General features: G+C 42.7%; 2 protein-coding genes across 2 annotated transcripts; both read left to right on the top strand.

The window, feature by feature from the left end:
• The first annotated feature begins 14,579 nt into the window (after nucleotides 1-14,579).
• On the top strand, nucleotides 14,580-17,922 carry LOC127312561 (protein PHOSPHATE STARVATION RESPONSE 3). The gene is made up of 8 exons (XM_051343087.2): nucleotides 14,580-14,867; nucleotides 15,620-16,325; nucleotides 16,417-16,633; nucleotides 16,724-16,800; nucleotides 16,900-16,942; nucleotides 17,044-17,113; nucleotides 17,200-17,263; nucleotides 17,416-17,922. Exons 2-8 carry the CDS (start codon nucleotides 15,654-15,656, stop codon nucleotides 17,704-17,706), a joined length of 1,434 nt encoding a protein of 477 aa, XP_051199047.1. The 5' UTR covers nucleotides 14,580-14,867; nucleotides 15,620-15,653; the 3' UTR covers nucleotides 17,707-17,922.
• Nucleotides 17,923-18,178: 256 nt separating this feature from the next.
• Nucleotides 18,179-22,065, top strand: LOC127312562 (uncharacterized). The gene is made up of 3 exons (XM_051343090.2): nucleotides 18,179-18,421; nucleotides 19,893-21,290; nucleotides 21,462-22,065. Exon 2 carries the CDS (start codon nucleotides 20,003-20,005, stop codon nucleotides 20,981-20,983), a length of 981 nt encoding a protein of 326 aa, XP_051199050.2. The 5' UTR covers nucleotides 18,179-18,421; nucleotides 19,893-20,002; the 3' UTR covers nucleotides 20,984-21,290; nucleotides 21,462-22,065.
• Nucleotides 22,066-22,683: the final 618 nt, after the last annotated feature.

Genomic DNA, 22,683 nt, shown 5'->3' with positions numbered 1-22,683 from the left:
GATTAACATCACATGCAATTCATAATATGTTATATGATATGGCCTTTCTTCTTGTGCTTTTGATCTCCATCTCCAAAGAACAAACATGATCTCCATCATCACCAGCATGGCGTCGAGGTCAGTGGCGCTGCTTCATGGTTATCCATCACTTATAGGTACCATGACAACTACTTGAAATAAAGCTATTACATGATGAATAGACACGCAAGTCTTAACAAATTTAAAGACAATCATTAGGCTCCTGCCGGTTGCCACAATACAATAATGATTATCTCATACATCAAATATATTCACAATCACATAGCCATATCACATCACATGCCCCTGCAAAAACAAGTTAGACGCCTCTAAAAATTGTTTGCATGTTTTACGTGGTTTGGGGCTTTCGAGTACTATCTGATGTACCTACGAACATGAACCACAATGGTGATACTAGTGTTGTCGATTGCAATAGTAAATTGAATCTTAACTATGGTGAGAGAGACAGATACCTGCAAAGCCACTTATGCAATACATGTTGCACGTCAAGCGTGGAGCAAGTCTCATGAACGCGGTCATGTAAACTTAGCCCGGGCCGCTTCATCCCACCATCCCGCAAGATGCAAAGTACACATAACAAAAGACAAAAAAGCATCAACGCCCGCGAAATCATTGTGTTCTACTCGTACAACAGATCTATGCATAGACACGACTATGATACCACTGATGGGTTCGTTGCATGGAAAACAAAAAATTCTATCGTGAATAAGAACAAAATCAATATCCAATCTAGGAAAAACCAAGATCTAATCTATGAAGATCAGAGCAACGAGAGAGATGATAGACTAACCCTCGAAGATCCAAAGCCTTAACGAGATCAGATCTTGTGGTTGATGTAGTTGATCGTTCCGGTGCTGCAATCCGGCAGCACTTCCGTACTCGGTCGTGCGTACGGTGTCAATGAAGTACTTCCTCTCCCCGTTCCAGCGGGCAGCAGAGGTGTGGTAGATCTCCTTTGAATCCCAGCAGCACGACAACGTGGTGGTGGTGGAGGAGAATCCCTGCAGGTCTTCGCCTAAGCCGAAGCAGGGAGAAAGAGGAGGGAGCAGAGGTGGCGGCTAGGGTTTCAAGTGGGAGCCTTGGCCGGCCACCCCTCCCCTCTTTATATAGTGGAGAGGGTCGGTTGGGGTGGCCCCCCAAGCCCAAACCCATCTAGGGCCGACACAAGGGGGAGGGGTGATGTCTACGCACGCTTCTATTCCTGTAGACAGTGTTGGGCCTCCAAGAGCAGAGGTTTGTAGAACAGCAGCAAGTTTCCCTTAAGTGAATCACCCAAGGTTTATCGAACTCAGGGAGGTAGAGGTCAAAGATATCCCTCTCAAGCAATCCTGCAATTAAGATACAAGAAGTCTCTTGTGTCCCCAACACACCTAATACACTTGTCAGATGTATAGGTGCACTAGTTCGGCGAAGAGATAGTGAAATACAAGTAATATGGATGATTGTAAGTAGTAGTAGCAATCTGAAATAAAGATGGCAGCAAGCAAACATGTAGCAGAACTTGTTGGAAATGGTGTTTCAATGCTTAGAAACAAGGCTTAGGGATCATACTTTCACTAGTGGTTACTCTCAACAATGATATCATAAAGGAATATAAATATAAGCACTTCACTATGCTATTCTGAATTACTCTCTGGTAGGATAACGAACACTAATTCACCGTGTAGGGCTGCAAAAGCAAACCTTAAAGATGTATTCCCAAGTACTAATAAACACCCCACGCTGTCACTGTGAGCATTCATAGGAGGTACTAACACACCACAATTTCATAGAGACATCCAACTCAAATCATAACCCAGTGAACAAGTATTCTGTGAAATATAGCCTAAGAGACCCACACGGTGCACACACTGTCACCTTTACACACGTGGAACAAGGAGTCTCCGGAGATCACATAAGTAAAATCCACTTGAATAACATAACGACATCTAGATTACAAAGCTCATCATATGGATCTCAATCATGTAAGGCAGCTCATGAGATCATTGTATTGAAGTACATGGGAGAGAGAGATTAACCACATAGCTACCGGTAGAGCCCTCAGCCTCGGGGGAGAACTACTCACTCCTCATCATGGGAGACAGCAATGGCGATGAAGATGGAGGTGGTGTTGATGGAGATGACTCCGGGGGCGATTCCCCGTCCCGGCGGCATTCCGGAACATAGACTTATGTCCCCCGAAACTTGTCTTCGCGATGGCGGCGGCTACGGAACTCTTCGTGGAATATCTTCTGTTCTTTTAGGGTTTTCGGAGACGGGAGAATATATAGGCGGAAGGGCGGCCTCGGAGGAGTCCCAGGGTTCCCTCACCACATGGCGGCGCGGCCAGGGTAGGACCCACGCCCCCTATGGTGTGGGTCCCCCTTGGCCCCCCTCCGGCACTTCTCTGGCTCTCTGGAAACTTCCGTGAAAAATAAGATCGTGGGCTTTTGTTTCTTCCGATTCCGAGAATATTTCCTGTGTAGGATTTCTGAAACCAAAAACAGCAGAAAACAGGAACTGGCGCTTCGGCATCTTGTTAATAGGTTAGTTCCGGGAAATGCATAAAAATGATATAAAGTGTATATAAAACATGTAGGTATTGTCATAAAACTAGCATGGAACATCAGAAATTATAGATACGTTTGAGACGTATCAAGCATCCCCAAGCTTAGTTCCTACTCGCCCTCGAGTAGGTAAACGATAACAAGGATAATTTCTTAAGTGACATGCTACTATCATAATCTTGATCAATACTATTGTAAACCATATGAGATGAATGAAGTGATTCAAAGCAATGGTAAAGACAATGACTAAACAACTAAATCATATAGCAAAGACTTTTCATGAATAGTACTTTCAAGACAAACATCAATAAGACTTGCATAGAAGTTAACTCATAAAGCAATAAATTCTTAATAGAAGTTTTTGAAGCAACACAAAGGAAGATATAAGTTTCAGCAGTTGCTTTCAACTTTCAACATGTATATCTCATGGATAATTGTCAACACAAAGTAATATAATGAGTGCAAATAAGCAAGTATGTAGGAATCAATGCACACAGTTGACTCGAGTGTTTTCTTCTAAGGTAGAAAGAAGTAGGTAAACTGACTCAACATAAAAGTAAAAGAAAGGCCCTTCGCAGAGGGAAGCATGGATTACTATTTTTGTGCTAGAGCTTTTATTTTGAAAACATAGAAACAATTTTGTCAACGGTAGTAATAATTCATATGTGTTATGCATAAGACATCCTATAAGTTGTAAGCCTCATACATCGAATACCAATAGTGCTCGCACCTTGTCCTAATTAGCTTGGATTTCCATGGATTATCATTGCATTACATATGTTTCAACCAAGTGTCACAAAGGGGTACCTCTATGCCGCCTGTACAAAGGTCCAAGGAGATAGATCGCATTTGATTTCTCGTTTTTGATAGATCTCAACTTGAGGACATCCATACCGGGACAAACATAGAAAACAGATAATGGACTCCACTTTAATGCATAAGCATTCAACAACAGATAATATTCTCATAAGAGATTGAGGATTAATGTCCAAACTGAAACTTCCATCATGATACATGGCTTTGGTTGGCGGCCCAAAGTTCTTCTCTAACAATATGCATACTCAAACCATTTAATCATGATAAATCACCCTTACTTCAGACAAGACGAACATGCATAGCAACTCACATGATATTCAACAAAGGTGAAATAGTTGATGGCGTCCCTAGAAACATGGTTACCGCTCAACAAGCAACTTATAAGAAATAAGATACATAAGCGACATATTCTTTACCACAATAGTTTTTAAGCTACTTTCCCATGAGCTATATATTGCAAAGACAAGGAATGAAATTTTAAAGGTAGCACGCAAGAAATTTACTTTGGAATGGCAGAGAAATACCACATAGTAGGTAGTTATGGTGGACACAAATGGCATAAGTTTTGGCTCAAGGTTTTGGATGCACGAGAAGTATTCCCTCTCAGTACAAGGCTTTGGCTAGCAAGGTTGTTTGAAGCAAACACAATTATGAACCGGTACAGCAAAACTTACATAAGAACATATTGCAAGCATTATAAGACTCTACACTGTCTTTCTTGTTGCTCAAACACTTTTACCAGAAAATATTTAGACCTTAGAGAGACCAATCATGCAAACCAATTTCAACAAGCTCTACGGTAGTTATCCACTAATAGGTTCAAACTACATGGTGCAAGAGCTTAATCATGATCTACCTGAGAGCTCAAAATAATTGCCAAGTATCAAATTATTCAAGACAATATGAAGCATTTTCTGTTTCCAACCAAATAGCAACAAATGCAGCAGCTTTTAACTTTGCCATGAATATGAAAGTAAATTAAGAACACAAGTATTCAAATGAAAAAGCGGAGCGTGTCTCTCTCCCACACAAGGATTGCTAGGATCCGAATTTATTCAAACACAAACAAAAATAAAAGCACACAGACGCTCCAAGTAAAGCACATAAGATGTGACCGAATAAAAATATAGTTTCACTAGAGGTGACCTGATAAGTTGTCGATGAAGAAGGGGATGCCTTGGGCATCCCCAAGCTTAGATGCTTGAGTCTTCTTGAAATATGCAGGGATGAACCACGGGGGCATCCCCAAGCTTAGACTTTTCACCCTTCTTGATCACATTATATCATCCTTCTCTCTTGACCCTTGAAAACTTCTGCCACACCAAACTCAAAACAATCTCATTAGAGGGTTAGTGCATAATAAAAAATTCACATGTTCAGAAAGGACACAATCATTCTCAACACTTCTGGACATTACCCAAGGTTAGTGAAATTTAATGGAGCAAAGAAATCCACTCAAACACAGTAAAAGAGAAAATGTGAAATAAAAGGCAGAATCTGTCAAAACAGAACAGTCTGTAAAGACGAATTTTTTCAAGGCACTTAACATGCTCAGATGAAGAGGCTCAAATTGAATGAAAGTTGCGTACATATCTGAGTATTACTCATGATTTTTCGCAGATTTTTCTGAGTTTCCTACAGAGAGATCTACTCAAATTCGTGACAGCAAGAAATATGTTTCTGCGCAGTAATCCAAATCTAGTATCAACTCTACTATCAAAGACTTTACTTGGCACAACAATGCAATAAAATAAAGATAAGAAGAGGTTGCTACAGTAGTAACAACTTCCAAGACACAACAAAACAGTAGAAAAATAAAAACATGGGTTATCTTCCAAGAAGTGCTTTCTTTATAGCCATTAAGATGGGATCAGTAATTTTAATGGTGCTCTCGCAAGAAATAAGAGTTGAAGCAAAAAGAAAGCATCAAAAGCAAATAAGAAACACTTTTAAGTCTAACCCACTTCCTATGAAAAGGAATCTTGTACACAAATAAATTCATGAAGAGCAAAGTGACAAGCATAGGAAGATAAAACACGAGTAACTTCAAAATTTTCAGCATGTAGAGAGGTATTTTAGTAACATGAAAATTTCTACAACCATATTTTCCTCTATCATAATAATTTCCAATAGCATCATGAACAAACTAAACAATATAACTATCACATAAAGCATTCTTATTCACATGCATAAAAGTATCATTACTCTCCACATAAGCATAATCAATTTTATTAGTAATAGTGGGAGTAAAACTATCACAACCATCATTGTAATCATCATAAATTGCAGGCATGGTATAATCATAATAAACTTTATCCTCCATAGTAGGTGGCACCAAAATACCACTATCATTATAATCATCATAAATGGGAGGCAAAGTATCATCAAAGAAAATTTTCTCCTCAAAACTTGGGGGACTAAAAATATCAGAACCAGCTTCCCCAAGCTTAAATTCTTCCATAGCATTGGAAATAATAGTGTTCAAAGAGTTCATGCTAATAACATTGCTACAACTATTTTGCAAACAAAGTTCCATGGGTTTTTTAATTCTCTCTTCAAACTCATCATGTCCTAATTCAATATAAAGTTCATAAAGATCTCTAATTTTTTTGTTGTTTTCCATTAAGCCTAACTAGTGAAATAAAAACAAGAAACAAAAAGATATAATTGCAGGATCTAAAGGAAATAGCTTCGAGCACTCACACACCGACAATCAGTGCTAGGAAATAGCTTAGTAGTCGGAGGATGTGAATACCTTTTACCTTACCTCCCCGGCAACGGCGCCAGAAAATAGCTTGATGTCTACGCACGCTTCTATTCCTGTAGACAGTGTTGGGTCTCCAATAGCAGAGGTTTGTAGGACAGCAGCAAGTTTCCCTTAAGTGAATCACCCAAGGTTTATCGAACTCAGGGAGGTAGAGGTCAAAGATATCCCTCTCAAGCAATCCTGCAATTAAGATACAAGAAGTCTCTTGTGTCCCCGACACACCTAATACACTTGTCAGATGTATAGGTACACTAGTTCAGCGAAGCGATAGTGAAATACAAGTAATATGGATGATTGTAAGTAGTAGTAGCAATCTGAAATAAAGATGGCAGCAAGCAAACATGTAGCAGAACTTGTTGGAAACGGTATTTCAATGCTTAGAAACAAGGCATAGGGATCATACTTTCACTAGTGGTTACTCTCAACAATGATATCATAAAGGAATATAAATATAAGCACTTCACTATGCTATTCTGAATTACTCTCTGGCAGGATAACGAACACTAATTCACCGTGTAGGGCTGCAAAAGCAAACCTTAAAGATGTATTCCCAAGTACTAATAAACACCCCACGCTGTCACTGTGAGCATTCATAGGAGGTACTAACACACCACAATTTCATAGAGACATCCAACTCAAATCATAACCCAGTGAACAAGTATTCTGTGAAATATAGCCTAAGAGACCCACACGGTGCACACACTGTCACCTTTACACACGTGGGACAAGGAGTCTCCGGAGATCACATAAGTAAAATCCACTTGAATAGCATAACGACATCTAGATTACAAAGCTCATCATATGGATCTCAATCATGTAAGGCAGCTCATGAGATCATTGTATTGAAGTACATGGGAGAGAGAGATTAACCACATAGCTACCGGTAGAGTCCTCAGCCTCGGGGGAGAACTACTCCCTCCGCATCATGGGAGACAGCAATGGCGATGAAGATGGCGGTGGTGTCGATGGAGATGACTCCGGGGGCAATTCCCCGTCCCGGTGGCGTGCCAGAACACAGACTTCTGTCCACCGAAACTTGTCTTCGTGATGGCGGCGGCTACGGAACTCTTCGTGGAATATCTTCTGTTCTTTTAGGGGTTTCGGAGACGGGAGAATATATAGGCGGAATTGCGGCCTCGGAGGAGTCCCAGGGTTCCCTCACCACATGGTGGCGCGACCAGGGTGGGACCCGCACCCCCCTATGGTGTGGGTCCCCCTTGGCCCCCCTCCGGCACTTCTCTGGCTCTCTGTAACCTTCCGTGAAAAATAAGATCGTGGGATTTTGTTTCGTCCAATTCCGAGAATATTTCCTGTGTAGGATTTCTGAAACCAAAAACAGCAGAAAACAGGAACTGGCGCTTCGGCATCTTGTTAATAGGTTAGTTCCGGAAAATGCATAAAAATGATATAAAGTGTATATAAAACATGTAGGTATTGTCATAAAACTAGCATGGAACATCAGAAATTATAGATACGTTTGAGACGTATCAAGGGGGGAAACTTTCCTTCCCCACAAGCCTACCAAATTTAGGGTTTCCCCTAAACCCTAGGGGTGTGGCCGGCTTGGGCCTTGAGGGGCTGGTTCGTGGGCCCACTGGTGGACCCTCCGGAACCTCCTAGAACCTTCTCGGTCTTCCACCGAAAAAATTCTGAATTTTTCCGAACCCCAGAAATTAACCTTCCTTGAATGAATCTTATTATCCGGACCATTCTGGACCTCCTCGTGATGTTCTGGATCCCATTTGAGACTCCAAAAAATATTCGGTCTCCATCTCATATTCTGAATCTACTATACGACATCGAACCTTAAGCGCATCACCCTACGGTTCGTGAACTATGCGGACATGATCGAGACTCCTCTCCGATCAATAACTAACAGCGGGACCTGGAGATCCACAATGGCGCCCATATATTCAGCGACAACTTAGTGATCGATTGAACCATTAACATACGATACCGATTCCCTTTGTCGCGCGATACTTTACTTATCCGAGGTTTGATCATCGTTATCTCTATACCTAGTTCAACCTCATTTTCGATAAGTACTCTTTACTCGTACCGTGGTATGTCATCTCATGTTACCTTGTCACATGCTTGCAAGCTAATTAGACGACATTCCACCGAGAGGACCTAGAGTATATCTATCAGTCATCGGGATGGACAAATCTCACTCTTGATCCATATGTCTAAACTCATACTTTCCGAATACTCAATCCCATCTTTATAACCACCCATTCACGCAGTGGCGTTTGATGTAATCAAAGCACCCATCCGGTGTAAATGATTTACATGATCTCATGGTCGAAGGACTAGGTTACTATGTATCGAAAGATTATAGCAAGATTAACTTAATGACTTGATCTTATGCTACGCTTATTATGGGTGTGTGTTCATTATATCATTCACCCAATGACATAACCTTATTATTAACAACATCCAATGTTCATGATCAGGAAACCATGATCATCTATTAATCAACAAGCTAGTTTAACAAGAGCCTTACTAGGGACTCTTTTCTGTTACATAACACACAAGTATTAATGTTTCCGGTTAATACAATTATAGCATGGGATGCAAACATTTATCATAAACACAAAGATATAATAATAAACACTTGAGCATATCTCCAACATCCATCACCAGCATAGGGCAAAACTTGTCGTAGTAGAGCTAGTCGTCTTGTTAAGCCTCCAAAAGACCAACGCACCAGAGCAGAAACCATCGACGAAGATGCGACCCGTAGATCAAGAGATCCGTACCTAAGATAACGCACCAACGAACATGAAAACCGACTAAATCCCAGGAGATCCACGGGACTACGGGAGACACAACTCCACGTGCCATCTGCCGACACTAGACGCACCACCGGAATGAGAATGGAACGAAAAGGACCTTATTGTAATTTCAAGAGATAGCCGCCATTTCAACATCTCGAAGAAAACACCGAGCAAAACCTAAACAAAAAAAGAAAACCCTCCTGCCGTCAAGGGACCATGGTCCGCCACACCTTCAAGACTTCAAAGCCATTGAAGATGGAGCAAACCAGCCGTATTCGCCGGCGAGAGAGACGAAACTAGATGGGTTTTGCAGCTACCTCACGAATCGCCTCTGTCCATGTACGGTGCTTAGTCTTTCTTTTGACTATTTGAAAAATGGACAATGACGTAAATCCACTGCAGCCTCGTCGTTTAATGATCTGCATCGACCAATCTTAGGCTTGTCCAAGATGCGGTTACGAGGGACGTCACTAAATTAATCATATATAGGGCACCGTAGATGCAATTGCTTCTTATTTCTACGGGCAAGTGGATGAACAGTAGAGACAAATCCAATACAAAATGTAGCGATGATTAATTAGGGCACCCACCGTCTCACCCCAGAATGCTGATTAGATTAGAGTGTGCTGCATGCCTGTAAGCTGGAATCCGTAATAACCATCTCGATCCAACCAGTTCTTTGGTTGATCTGGTAAGAAATGAGTAGGGTGCATTTTTTTTTCTCTGCTATAAATTAGCATCATTAGAAATTTTGGTCTAATGATGCTATAAATTAGTATCATTAGAAATTATTTTTCAATATAAATCCAAAGAATACTAATTACGTACTATAATTAAAATATGTTCCTTGATTTTTTGTTTAAAGTTTATCTTGAAATACACGTACATCTTGTTCATCCAAACGGAGGTAGTATTTGAGAAATGAAAAGGAGAAATCTCTCGCCGGAAAGTTTAAACTTGATGTGAACAGTGGCGTTCATGTGCCAGACAAGTCGTACTAGAAAAGAATGCGTCACCCGAATCATGTACCTTTCCAACTGATCCAAGCCGGATTTTCACCCAAACAAGCCGCCGAGTTTTACTAGAAGTAGTAGAACATTCAACACTTTTTTTTTTTACTGCATCTGAACTATGTCATCGGCGCAGAAGCATCTTTCCCGTCTCGAAGACCAGTACAGCACAACTGACAGGGCAACGATGTAAATTCACGTCGAATATGAAGTAACCTTGTCGTTTGTTGATCTGCATCGACCAATCCGAGACGTGGTTCCTGGTTACGAAAGGACCCACCAGGAAATAAAGCAGGGCATATTATACTAGTACGTGCAATAGCTTTCTTATATTTTCTGCGGGCAAGTGGATGAACGGTGGACTCAAATCCACTAGAAAATGGCGTGATGATTAGAGCACCCACACGATGACGCTGATTAGATTACAGTCTGTTGTCTGTAACCCGGACTGTAATCATCTCCAAGCAATGTTGTTGTGGCTTGATCTGATCTAAAAATAGAGAGTGAGTTATACTTTTGCCCTCTATTTGTACTATTTTAGCACATTTTATCTACAAAGTATTTCGTACAGTACTATTTGTACTATTTTAGCACATTTTATGTACAAAGTATTTCATATAGTACTATTTGTACTATTTTAGCACATTTTGTCCACCGAGTCCTCCTTCGTCGTCGTTGGCCAACAGATAGCGGCGTGGGAGCCTACTCGTCTGCTTCGGAGAATAAAGCTGGTGGTCCTAGGGTTCTTCTTGTGTGAAGATGGAGACCTCCATGTGGCCGGTTCGTCTTCATCTAGCCGGAGTGGTGTGTTCCGGAAGGCTCCGAGGCGGATGTAACAGTGCACTGATGCTTGGAGTTCGCTGGATCGGGTAGTATTCGGTCGTGCACACCCTTGTTTTTATTCTGACCGTTTGGATCTGGAGGGAGCGGCGCGAAGCTCTACTCTTTGTTACCATCAAGTGACATTTTGATCCATGGTGGAGACAAAGAGGCAGAGAATATCATGAAGGTTGGGTTGGAGGACTACCAATGGAGTTTCGAGTCTCTGCGTTGTTGAGGGACTTTCTTGGTCTTCTGGATTTCGCAGCAACAGTATGGAAGCGGGGGCGGAAGCACATGGGAAGTTCAGAGTCCTACCTTTCAGGGTGAAAATCCAAGGTCTGACCTTAATTGGTTGTGCCTCGCAGTGACCTTGTTGAAGTTATTGTTTTGAGAGCGGGGACTATCTTCAGGTGAAAACCTGAGATCTTTGATCGGGTGATGACGGTGCTTGTGCTATGTTCCCTTCTTGAAGACATCACTTTTGAAGAGTCTGGAGTTTAGGTGTTGTCTTGGTGGTGGTTGTATTGTTACTGTCATTAGGGTGTTGTCTTAGTTGTCTTTTTTCTTTTCTTTTTTTGTTGTTGTGTGCATCCGTACTGCCATTAGGGTGTTGCGTTGTTGCAGAGATTGGGTGTAATTGATATCTTCGATATTAATATATTCCCCTTATCGAAAAAACAAAGTATTTCGTCGCCATATCTTCCGCACTACTTTTCACTTGTGTCACATTGTGACTAGTTTTGCCATGTTCAAGGATGGACATGGTGCTTTGGCTCATAGATCTAAATGCACCTAGTATGGCATTTGAAATTTATTTAAAATCTAAAAAAGGTGAAAAAATCCTGAGTATACACTCGGACATGCTGTGATTGCACACAAAATTTTATGGGAAAAAGATATTTTCTCTCAACTGTGTAAAAAGACATAATAAATATCCTGTGAGAAGCTATTTTGAAGCACCGAAAATTGTCTTTCTTAGAGATCCTTTGATTCATAGGATAGGAAAAACATAGGAATAGGAAAAGTTTTGGATTAATCTGTCATGCCTAATTGAATCCTATAAGATGATGAGTTCTCTTTAATTATATCAAAGAATTTTTTCATGAGGTATGATCTTATGTTTTTCCTTTACGATTGACACTACAAGATTCCTATATAATTAGTTTCTATGAAATACGTTCCTATACATCAAACAACTAGTGTAGAAAAAAATTCTCATATGATCTAAATCCTACATAATTCTTATAAAAATCCTATAAATCAAAAGGGCCCTTACACAAGTTTCGTGAAACTTTGTTTGGGGACATAGAATGTACTGATGTATACCTAGATATTTTATCAATTTTTTTCGACATGTTGAAAAATATTTTTTGGGTAGTGGGTGTATCTACATCTATAAGCCAAAATAGATTTGTGCATGTTCAGGGCTTACCCAATAAGCTAGCCTTTGGTTGCAACTAGTTGTTGAAAGATTAGAAGTTGTTTTGTCGTACAAACAAACGATATGGGGGTTTGTGAGTAGATGGATTTGCTTAATTTTGGTTGGCTTTGCTTGGCCGTTTGCCAGCATTTAGGAGTCATCCTAGACTTACACAAACTTAGTTGTCACTTGCTAGTTGTTTACAATGAACTGATGGGGCCGTGTTATCCACTCTTGTGCAAGTAGCTGCACTGACCACTAATTGAACGCAGGTTCTGCCTCACACATCATCTAATTAAACTAAACAAATCGCCATCATCATTTTCGAAGCGGACTTGCACTTGCACACACCATCAGTTAATTTGTCCTCACTTGAGCATGACAGCCCCGCCCCACCGGGGTGAGCTAGTAACTATGATTCTCACAGGTGATTATTTTTTGTCTGGATAATCCGATTCCCCGGTTTACCGATGTTGCTTGCCCTCTCGATTACATCAGAGGTTACCCAGATTCCATCCATCTCATTTTTCTATTACCCCTGGGTTGATTAAGCCTATGCTTATGTCAGACACACTACCTGGACTAGTTTAATTTATACTTGCGGAGGAGTAATGATCACTTATTGCAAACCCCTCTTATGTCTTAAGAGCATGTCTAACGGGCCCCGTATTTCGCTGCCCCGTATAACACTCGCATTTCACCCCGTATCGAAAAATTGCTAACGGAAGAGCCATTCCATCTAGCAGACCCCATATTTCGCCCCGTATTTTTAAAAATAAAACCCCGGGAAGTTCATCTTCGTTGATCATACTACGGATCATACATACATTGTGATCATACTACATCTATCCTACATCTACTCGTCAAGGATGACGAAGGGGATGAACGCGATGGAGGCCGCCTCCTCCTGCGCCTCCCGCGCCTCGAACTCCCGGACGGCGGCGATGGCCGCCGCCTCCTCCTCTGCCTCCGCCCGAGCTTTCTCGGCGGCATCCTTCTCGGATTCGGCCACCGCACGCCGGAAGGCCGCCTCCTCCTCTGCCGCCTCCTCTTCCTCCTCGCCGCCTCCGCTTCCTCCGCCGCTGGTGCTGCCGATGGTCGCCGTCTTGGACGTGCGGTCGCGCTGCCACTCGGCGAGCCACTTCTCGAAGGCTCCGCCGCTCATCGGCTTGAGCGGCGGGTCTTGTCGGTACCACCGCCCACCCGCGGCGTACTCCCGGAGCGAATCCGGCACGTACAGCGCGCCGGCGTACCGGTACGCCGCACGGCGGCTCCCGGCGGCGGATCTCTTGCACTTGAGCCGCCACGCCTCCTCAACGGTGTCCGCGAGCGGGATCGCTTCGATCCGCTCGCCGGCGAGGCAGTACTGCGGCGGCGGGAGTCCATGCCGGAGATGGGGTGGAATGCGGCGCGGGGGAGTGAGGAATTTCTCGCCGGAGCAGGATGGAGGAGGCGGCGGCGCACGGCGGAGCTAGGGTTGCGAGTGAGGGGTTAACCCCTCACTCGCACCTGCGCCCAGTATAAGTAGGGGGCGACGGGGCCGATTTCCTGGGCCCCGTATTCCGCCGAAACGGGCCAGCCTGAATACGGGGCCTGCTAGACGGCCCATATCGCGCCTGCCCCGTATCCCGCCGGAATTTTACGGGGTGGACGGGTTATACGGGGCCTGTTAGACATGCTCACAAAATGTGATGACTTCTACACTAGTATAATCTGGAAGGCTGCTATTTCATATGCCTTCCTGATATATATATATCTTCACTAATTCCAATAGAACAATAGTATAATAGAGTATACTTGTGAATTTCTTGCTCCAATTATCCGAAAATGCATCACATACACAAAATCTAGCTGACTATGCACTAACCGGTTACCACTCTTGTTATCTCGCACATGATTTTCAGACAAAATAGTGATATAACAGCATGTTGCCAAACATTATCTGAAGATAGCAACACGATGACTTGGTAAACAAAGTACTACCTCCGTTTCAAGAAATAAGGCGTCCTTGTTTTACGAGCTTTTTGTTTGAAAATATAATTACATATAATATAAATCAAGATTTTGTTGCTCAATTTTTATGGTCAAAGTTCGTCTTGGGATGCGCGTGCGCCTTATTCCTTGAAATGGAGGTAGTAATTAGTACTCGCATTGGACAGACGTGATAACATTGACACACCAAATCACAGCCACAAATGGCCATGTTAGGCCCTTGAAAAGAATATATACCAGAAATGGTTGCTGGCATTTTGTGGTAAAAACTACTGACCTCTTCTGCTCTCAAGATTTTAAAAAGTTGGAACTGACAGGGAGTCCATTTTAGCAAACATCGACTGGAAATCAGAAAATAATCAAAACACAAATAGGAAAATACAAGCAAAGGCTACACATTTAATAGGCCATCTGAAAGACCGAAGCACGGCAGCCAACCAGAATGGAGTAGGAGTAGTACAAGAAAAGAGCAGTGTAGTCACCAAGCACCAATGATTTGCGAGAAGAGAGATGAGACTTTATAGGCGTCTCTGACTCTTTCCCTCTCTAGAGAAAGCTCTACGGAGGGAAGGAGAGTTCGTGTTGGATAAGACAAGAAGAGAGTGGAGATAGCAGAATGAGAGGATTTCCTTCCAGATTCTGAATCTCCTGGCGCTGCTACACATCTTCTTCTTCCAGGTGAGACTGGGGCTACAAAGATCTCAAGCATTTCGTCTGCGTACCGATGTCTCCTAGGTTCCTTGTTTCCAATCTAGGCTCTAGAGGCCATAGTTCTTTGTCCCCTCCTTTGTATTGTTTTGGCGATGTTGCCATGCTTCCGTTGATATTTTTAGGCGAACTCTTATAGTATTGGTTAGTGCTGGAATATGTAATTTGGAAGGGGAATAAAGATCTTTTCCTTTTTTTTTCCATTTCTGGTCGATGTGCTCTATTTGTCCTCTTTCAGAATTTTGTTCCTGTTTATCCCTTCTCGTTTCCTGTGCATTGACAGGAATTTTCATGGGCTGTGCTAGTAAACCAGTGATTTGTCTCCAAACGAATTTCTTCTTATTGTTCCAAGAAATTACCTGCTATCGGTTTTCACCCCTACCTCTGATGCTCCAAATTTGGAACCTGGGCATGGGTAGTGTGTGGGTATGTGGACATGTAGTTTGTGATGTATGCAGTAGTGCTAATAACCACTGATTCAGATCTATTCCTGTTGGCACATCACAGATTTTATTATTACTTAGACAGAAGTCATGACATTGTGTAATAACGGCAGCTGCAGCATATAATGGTCTCTGTGGTCATAGACAAGCTTCTTATCCATGTACAAAAAAAATTCTTTGTGAATAACTTCTGCATCGACATTTTCTGAATAGTGTTTGCATTCTGAACTTTTTCTTTGGATAAGTATTAACAAGCATCTATTTTGATGTGCTGAGCAGTGTAAGATCAGGTCAGCTAATCAACTGAAGCAGCATGAGCTCCCAGGGTGTTGTTGCTGCGAAGCCAATCGCCGTGCCGGACAAAACAGCCCATTCTTATGCCTGTGGATCCACACAATCTTCAGTTCATAAGCTCCTAGATGATAAATTGGATCATCTTGGATTGTTGGATGATAATTTGTCATCTACTAGTCAGTCATCAAGCATCAAGACCGAGCTGATCCGATCGTCGAGCTTGCCAAGGAGTAGCCTACCATTTAACCTTCAGAAAAGAAACTCTGAATCTGACCCAGAAAGCCCGTTGTCGCACGTCTCGCATCCCAATTTTTCAGACCCTATGGCCTCAAATTCTTCAACGTTCTGCACGAGTTTGTTTTCGTCATCGTCGATAAACCTGCAGGCACCATGCCGGCAAATGGGTGCTTTGCCTTTCCTGCCTCACCCTCCCAAGTTTGAGCAAGAAGCTTTCCCAGGGCAGTCTTCAAGCTCCTCCCTGCAACTCAGTGGTGATACTGGCAATGTTCATGATGAAGCGGAACAGTCAGATGACATAAAGGAGTTTCTCAATCTTTCTGGAGATGCTTCAGATGGCAGCTTCCATGGTGAAAACCATGCCTTTGCTTTCGCCGAGCAGATGGAGTTCCAATACTTGTCTGAGCAGCTAGGAATTGCCATCACTGATAACGAGGAGAGTCCTCAGTTAGATGTGAGTTCATTGCCCTTGCTGAGACATTATATTTTTTTGTAATATGAGGGTTAAAATCTTATAATTCCTAATTTGATATGTTGTTTTTCAGGACATATACAACACGCCGGCGCCACAAATGTCATCACTTCCAGTATCATCCTGCTCAAATCAGAGTGTGCAGAGTCTGGGATCTCCGGCTAAAGTACCGCTTAGTGCATCCTTGTCATCTTCTGCGTCTGCAGCATCTAACAAGTCAAGATTGAGGTGGACACTGGAGCTCCATGAGCGTTTTGTAGAGGCCGTGAACAAGCTTGAAGGACCTGAAAGTAGGGTGGTGGTTCTATCGTTTTATTTCCCGCATATTATGTAACTCTCTGTTTTTCATTCTAAAAAGTTCACTTGAATATCTTGTGCAGAAGCAACTCCCAAGGGCGTGCTGAAACTTATGAAAGTGGACGGCCTCACCATCTATCATGTAAAGAGCCATTTACAGGTACTATACTAAAGAATAATCTTCCATCTCCACTGAAAAAGATCAAATATCACATCTATTTTTTTCGTTACTTACGTCTTGTCTCTTATTATTTCACAGAAGTATCGCCATGCAAAGTATATTCCAGAGATGACCAAAGAAGGTAAAAAATGAAGAAAAGATAAATGCTGTTGCAAAGTAATATATGTATGGGTGCTTTACAAGTTCACCATTCTGAATTCTGATGCATAATACTGTATGCAGACAAGAAGGCCTCCTCGGACATCAAGAGGGTACAAGCAAGTAGTAGTGGAAGTGATCCGTGCAAAAACAAGTGAGCTTTCTGAACTGCTACACCTGAGTATGCATAGTAGACACCATGGCCTTGCAAATTTATGTCATCTTCCCTACTTTCCTTAGGAACTTGGCAGAAGCTCTACGGATGCAACTGGAGGTTCAGAAGCAGCTCCATGAACAACTGGAGGTGCGTTCTAGAAATCTAGAATGCAATCTTTTATTGACATAAGCTCATTTCACCAGAGATAGATATCCGAACCTGAAAGTCATGTAGGAGTAAGAAAACTGCCCCGAGGTTGTTGGTTTTCTGACAATCTGTGACTGTGTTTAACTTGCCAGATGCAAAGGCAATTGCAGCTACGCATCGAAGAGCACGCGAAATACTTGCAGAGGATACTGGAGGAGCAGCAGAAGGCTGGCAACGGCAGTGGGAGATCTGTTCCACTGAAAACCCCAACTGAGCCGTCCGAATCGACGTCCAGAGGTAGAACTGAACCCGAAGCGGTGACGGCTTCTTCACCTCAGCCGTCCACGAGCAGAGCCGCCCCGGACGCAGACACGGAGCGTGGCTCGCCAGTGGGCACGAAGAGAGCCAAGGTTCATGGCCTGAGTGAGTCCCCGTGTTCATAACAGCCGTCAGATTTTTCCAACGCTTCGCCGTTTCCTGGCAATTGGTAGAAGCTCATCACTTCTCAGTGACAAGTTTCCCCCATTAAATATATTGATATACACTACACATATGGAAGCATGGTAGCATGAGTGGACCTGATTTTTAGCCAGGATATGTATGTATATGTATATAGTTTTCACTTTGGTAATGGAAATGGGGAACCAATAAGCTGATCATAGCAGTGAGTTTTTTCTGGCTCCTGGTGTTTTTTTTTTTTCATCAGGTTGTGCTTGGTTCAATGAATTTTGTTTGACAAGGCGGCACGAGGCCCAGGATCCTATCAGCCCATCTGAGGGATGAGGAATGGGGCGAGGCCTTGTATAGAGAGTGCCCAGAGAACAGTGGTAACGGCTCTGAGGCGGCCGACGCGTGGATGAATTTGGGAAGAACCCGCCGCATTTCCATTCTCAAAGTGAAAATTATACACAACCCCGCTCTCGCGTAGATCGGCGGCGGCTACAAGTGCGGCTCTGAATCCATCTCTCGCACCTCACCCCACCGCTAAGCCCTGGCACCGTAGCTGACGTCGCCGCAGAAGCCTCGCCCCTCCCAAGCCCCAATTCCTCCGCCTCTCACGCGCTCGTCGCCGTCGCCGCCGCCCCCATCCTCCCCTCGTCGCGTCGTCCCGTCGCTTCTTCCTCAGCCCCGTCCGCGGTCTTAACGACTTAATCATCGGTGAGCATTTGCTATCTTTCTCTTTATCATCCGGTGATTAGTTGAATCCCGCGCTGGCTTGCACAAATTTTGGGTGTGTCGGTGCAAAAGCAGCACACCATCTAGATCGCCCCTGAAGGAAAGAGATGGACTGTGATCCGTGCTCTGTTCAGGGATCTGGGCTGAACAAAGTGAGGGACCATTAGGTTCCTTAATCCTAGTATATCTACAAGAAAATATTCAGTTTTCCCCAGTTTTAGGTTCAGGTCTTGGCTCAGCAGGTGTTCTGTAAGTGGTACTCGGACTCCGACACGGTTCCGGAATCCGACTCGGATTCGGGTGCCTGATTCGGCAAAAAGAATTCAGATATGGCAAATATCCTACACGGATTCAGGGTGTCCGGTTTGGGGAAATAAATTATGACACACATTCCCATATAACACTGCCTTTTGATTTAACTAGAGTGACCAATCAGATGTCCTAGGTTGATTAGCGATGCTAAATACAGTAGTACTAACTCCATCCCTAAATATAAGACCTTTATAGGCTATTTTTAGGTTACCAAAACATCTTATATTATGGAACTGAGGAGGCACTACATTTCCCCCCTTTTGGGTGGTGATCTGGTGGGGGCACTTGTAGACAGGGTAGGGCTTATACTCTGGATGGGGCATATCTACAAAGTGAATATGGTATTGTGGGGATTAAGTTTTGCACCAAAAGGTAGTTCTGCTGCACATGTCTGGTTTTGCAGGGATATTATTACTGTAGAAATCAGCTTTCATTCTGCTAATGGCCTAATGTTACAATGGCTGTTTAATTCTCAGCTGACCCTAGTTCCAGGCCTTGGACCAGCTTGGTTTCCCATTCCCTTTTTTTAGTAAAGTACAGAGCTCCCCGCCAGCTTCAAAAGTTGCAGCACGTTGTTTGTAATAGAATATAGCTAGTCTGTAAATATTACGAAACTGCTCCGTTGGTATTACCAAAATTGGCAACGGGTTTTACTTTAATGGAATATTTTGTATGGCTCATGTGGCAACTCACTAGACAATTGTTTGTATCTGCAAGGAAGAATTATGTTGTCTATCAGTTAAAAAAATTACATACTTCTTGAAGGTGTTATGTTGAAGATGGGAAATCTTCAACTGCATTGTCATGGTTACTGTTCATGCATCATATAGTTGCGAAAAGATTGTTTTGCCCCGTGACGGCAATAAACCTTTTATTTGTGAAAAGTCGTGTCTTTATCTACTGGCAGTTGGTGAATGTGTTTCGGACTGTAGGCAATAGTTCCTTGATACCAGTTACACGGAATAAAATATGGCATCAAGTAGTATTGTTTATTCTCTTCTGTGTTAGCTATGGTACATGTTGGATCATTTTAGTAGTTGTACGTCATGTGTGGTCTTGTTATGTGAGAATCCAGTAATATATGAGAATTGCGATTTGGATACATGACTGCTACGATTATTAAAGCTGTTAATTATTGCAGGGAGACCAGACTTTAGAAGCCACTTGCCCAAACTATCAAAATCCTTGTTTGACGAATAAGAAGCCAAAAAACTCTTCAGGACAGCGAGTTAACTCTAGTTCCTCTGTGACATGTCTTCTCCATCACAGCTACAACAATTGCAACCACTAATGGAGGCAAATGGTCACTCCGATTTGCTGACAATAGAAGCAGTACGCAAGTTCATATTTGAAGCTGGACATGGGCCTGATGTTCTAAACTCGTCATATTTGAAGGAGACGGTTCGTGCGATTGCCAATAAGTTTCAGGTTGGAATTCCTACATATAAATCACTTCTGCTGGAGGAACTAAAAGAAACACAGACCCGTGAAAGGGAACTGAAGCAAGAATGGGAGAAAAGTGGTTGCAGTGTAATTCTGGATAGTTGGGGATGTGGTGCAAAAAGCTTCGTAAGTGTTTTGGTACATTGCAGGAAAGGCATGTTGTTCCTCAGATCCAAAGATGTGTCTGCAATCATTGAGGACGTGGATATGCTAGAAGAAATGATTTCTTGCGTGGTTGATGAAGTTGGCGCCAGTAACATAGTTCAAGTTGTCATGAATGACGCATCGCCATATATGCAAAATGCACGGCATAGAGTGCTGAAGAAACATCGCCATTCATTCTTCTTCCCGCTGTGTGCTGACTTTTGCATCAACTTTCTGCTTGGGAAAATTGCAGCACTTGGTCACATCAGTGAGGTTCTAACGATGGCAAAGGAAATAACAAGGTTTATAAATGGCAATGAGATGCCAGTTAAACTTGTTGGAAACGGCAAGATAGTGAGCAATTCTTGTTTGAAATATGTTGCTGCATTCTTGACACTAGAGAAGCTAGTTTCCGAGAGAGCAAATCTGGTGGAGATGTTTAACTCTCCTGAATGGGCTTCCTCTGATTGGGATGCTAGCAGTACTTTCCGGTATATCTGTGACATAGTGAAGACAGATGCATTTTGGTGTGCTGCGGCTGATGTTTTAAAGGTTACAATTCCATTCGTCAAGGTGTTGTTTAAATTAGAGCGTGAAGATTGTCCAATGGGTATCTTGTATGAGGCCATGGATTGTGCTAAATAAGAGATGATGCGCCATGTTGGAGATAAGCATGGTGATATTTTGTCTTGGGTTGACAAGATATGGGATATTTACTTGCATTCCCCACTGCATGCTGCTGGTTACATGCTAAACCCCAGGGTATTTTACAAAGACCATGCATGTGATGATCCTGAGGTCATCAGCGGTATTGAGGCCTGCATCACCCAAATGGCCAATGGTAATTATGATCCAAAGAAAGTCAAAGCACAAACTGAAGTATATAGAAGAAAGTTGGGTTCTTTGGGTTCAGATTCATCAGCAATTAAGGAAATGATGGAATTACCACAAGGTAAAGTAGAGCCCATTCTCTCATGATCTGGTGAAACAAAGTTTGCATTTATTTCGTTCCACTTTGACTTCCACAATATTAATGTATCCATTGCGATCATTGTTAGTAGTACTTCATTTCATACTAAAAGAATGAAGTTAAGTTCTAACCCTGTATTCCTTCAACTTGTAGTTTGTTGGTGGTCGGTGCATGGGACTGACACACCTGAGCTGCAAACCCTTGCGACTCGGATCTTAAGCCAAACATGCTTTGGCGCTAAAAGGCACAACATCAACTGGCACGTATCTGAGAAGGTGCACGAGGCGAAGGCATTTCATAACCAGGACCTGTACCGCGGGCTGGAGTACGTCCACTACAATATGCGTCTCGCCGGTGCTAAACCACTCATAGGAGGTCTTTCTGGGGATCAGGTCGGTAAACCTGCCAGTCCGCTGGATGATTGGATCTAGAGTCCGCGGCATTGCCATTGATGGCTCACCGTCCAGACTCTGGAGCAATGGGTTGATCTCTCCCAGAAGCGCTCGCGCTCTCATTTCCAATCTGGCATTCTGGTGTGATTCTGATTGTGCCTCATCGGACTCTTGCAGTTTTCTTTCTTGAACAATCATCGTAGCCAGGTGGACCGAACTATTTTCCATAGAAACGATTGTGGTTAGTTGTGTTGTAATAGAAAAAATATCGGTGGCATTCAGCCATCAGAACCATCACAGATGACATGGAGATACATCACTGTAACCCCGGTGTCGATGTTACCTATATTTTCCTTATTTCTTAACTTTATCCCGCATTCATTAAAGCATCCAATGCTAAACAGAGATGTGTAGTGCATGCATAATCTGACATCTTTTCCTGGAGAAAATTTATTAGTATGAACCATACTATTATATCTATTGAAACCGAAATGCTCGTTTTCTGGCTGCATCTGTAAGGTTTAATTCCTGGCTGAAAGAGTCGAAGTATTTTTTGTGGTAGGTGCATGTATTGCCAAAACTGCAGAGACAAAAAGTAGAAAAGAGAGTGCGATATTTTGAAGCTTGGCCTACATCTAGGCCATCTTCTGAAAATTTTGAAAATGGTAATCTGAAATTCCAATTTTTTTGAACAAAATTCTTGACATAGGCAATGATGTATTCTATGAACGTGCAAATTATCAATTCGAAATACCTTGTATTTTAGGCTGTGAAATAATAAAAGATATGGAAATCTGAAGTAGTGAACAGTGCAAACTTTGAAACCTATAAAAACTATCAGATTAGTCAAAGCCATGCAAGAAGCAATTGCCCGTCTGTGTGGACAAAATGAGAACAAGCTCAAAAACACTCGCTTCATCTACTACCCAAGACATGACCCCATGGGAAGACCAATGACCATGCCACCGCACCCGGAGATGAAC

This window comes from Lolium perenne, chromosome 7 (assembly GCF_019359855.2).
Source record: "Lolium perenne isolate Kyuss_39 chromosome 7, Kyuss_2.0, whole genome shotgun sequence".
Lineage (NCBI taxonomy): Eukaryota > Viridiplantae > Streptophyta > Magnoliopsida > Poales > Poaceae > Lolium > Lolium perenne.
Note: the sequence above shows the minus strand (reverse complement) of the source record. Positions and strands in the feature narration are given on the sequence as shown.

What these genes read in the sequence shown, in the direction of transcription:
- LOC127312561 (XM_051343087.2), top strand. Translation starts at nt 15,654, where the DNA reads ATGAGCTCCCAGGGTGTTGTTGCTGCGAAGCCAATCGCCGTGCCGGAC. An exon ending in CAAGCTTGAAGGACCTGAAA is followed by an intron (nt 16,634 to 16,723) that starts GTAGGGTGGTGG and finishes TATCTTGTGCAG; the next exon opens with AAGCAACTCCCAAGGGCGTG. An exon ending in AGCTCCATGAACAACTGGAG is followed by an intron (nt 17,264 to 17,415) that starts GTGCGTTCTAGA and finishes TTAACTTGCCAG; the next exon opens with ATGCAAAGGCAATTGCAGCT.
- LOC127312562 (XM_051343090.2), top strand. Translation starts at nt 20,003, where the DNA reads ATGTCTTCTCCATCACAGCTACAACAATTGCAACCACTAATGGAGGCA.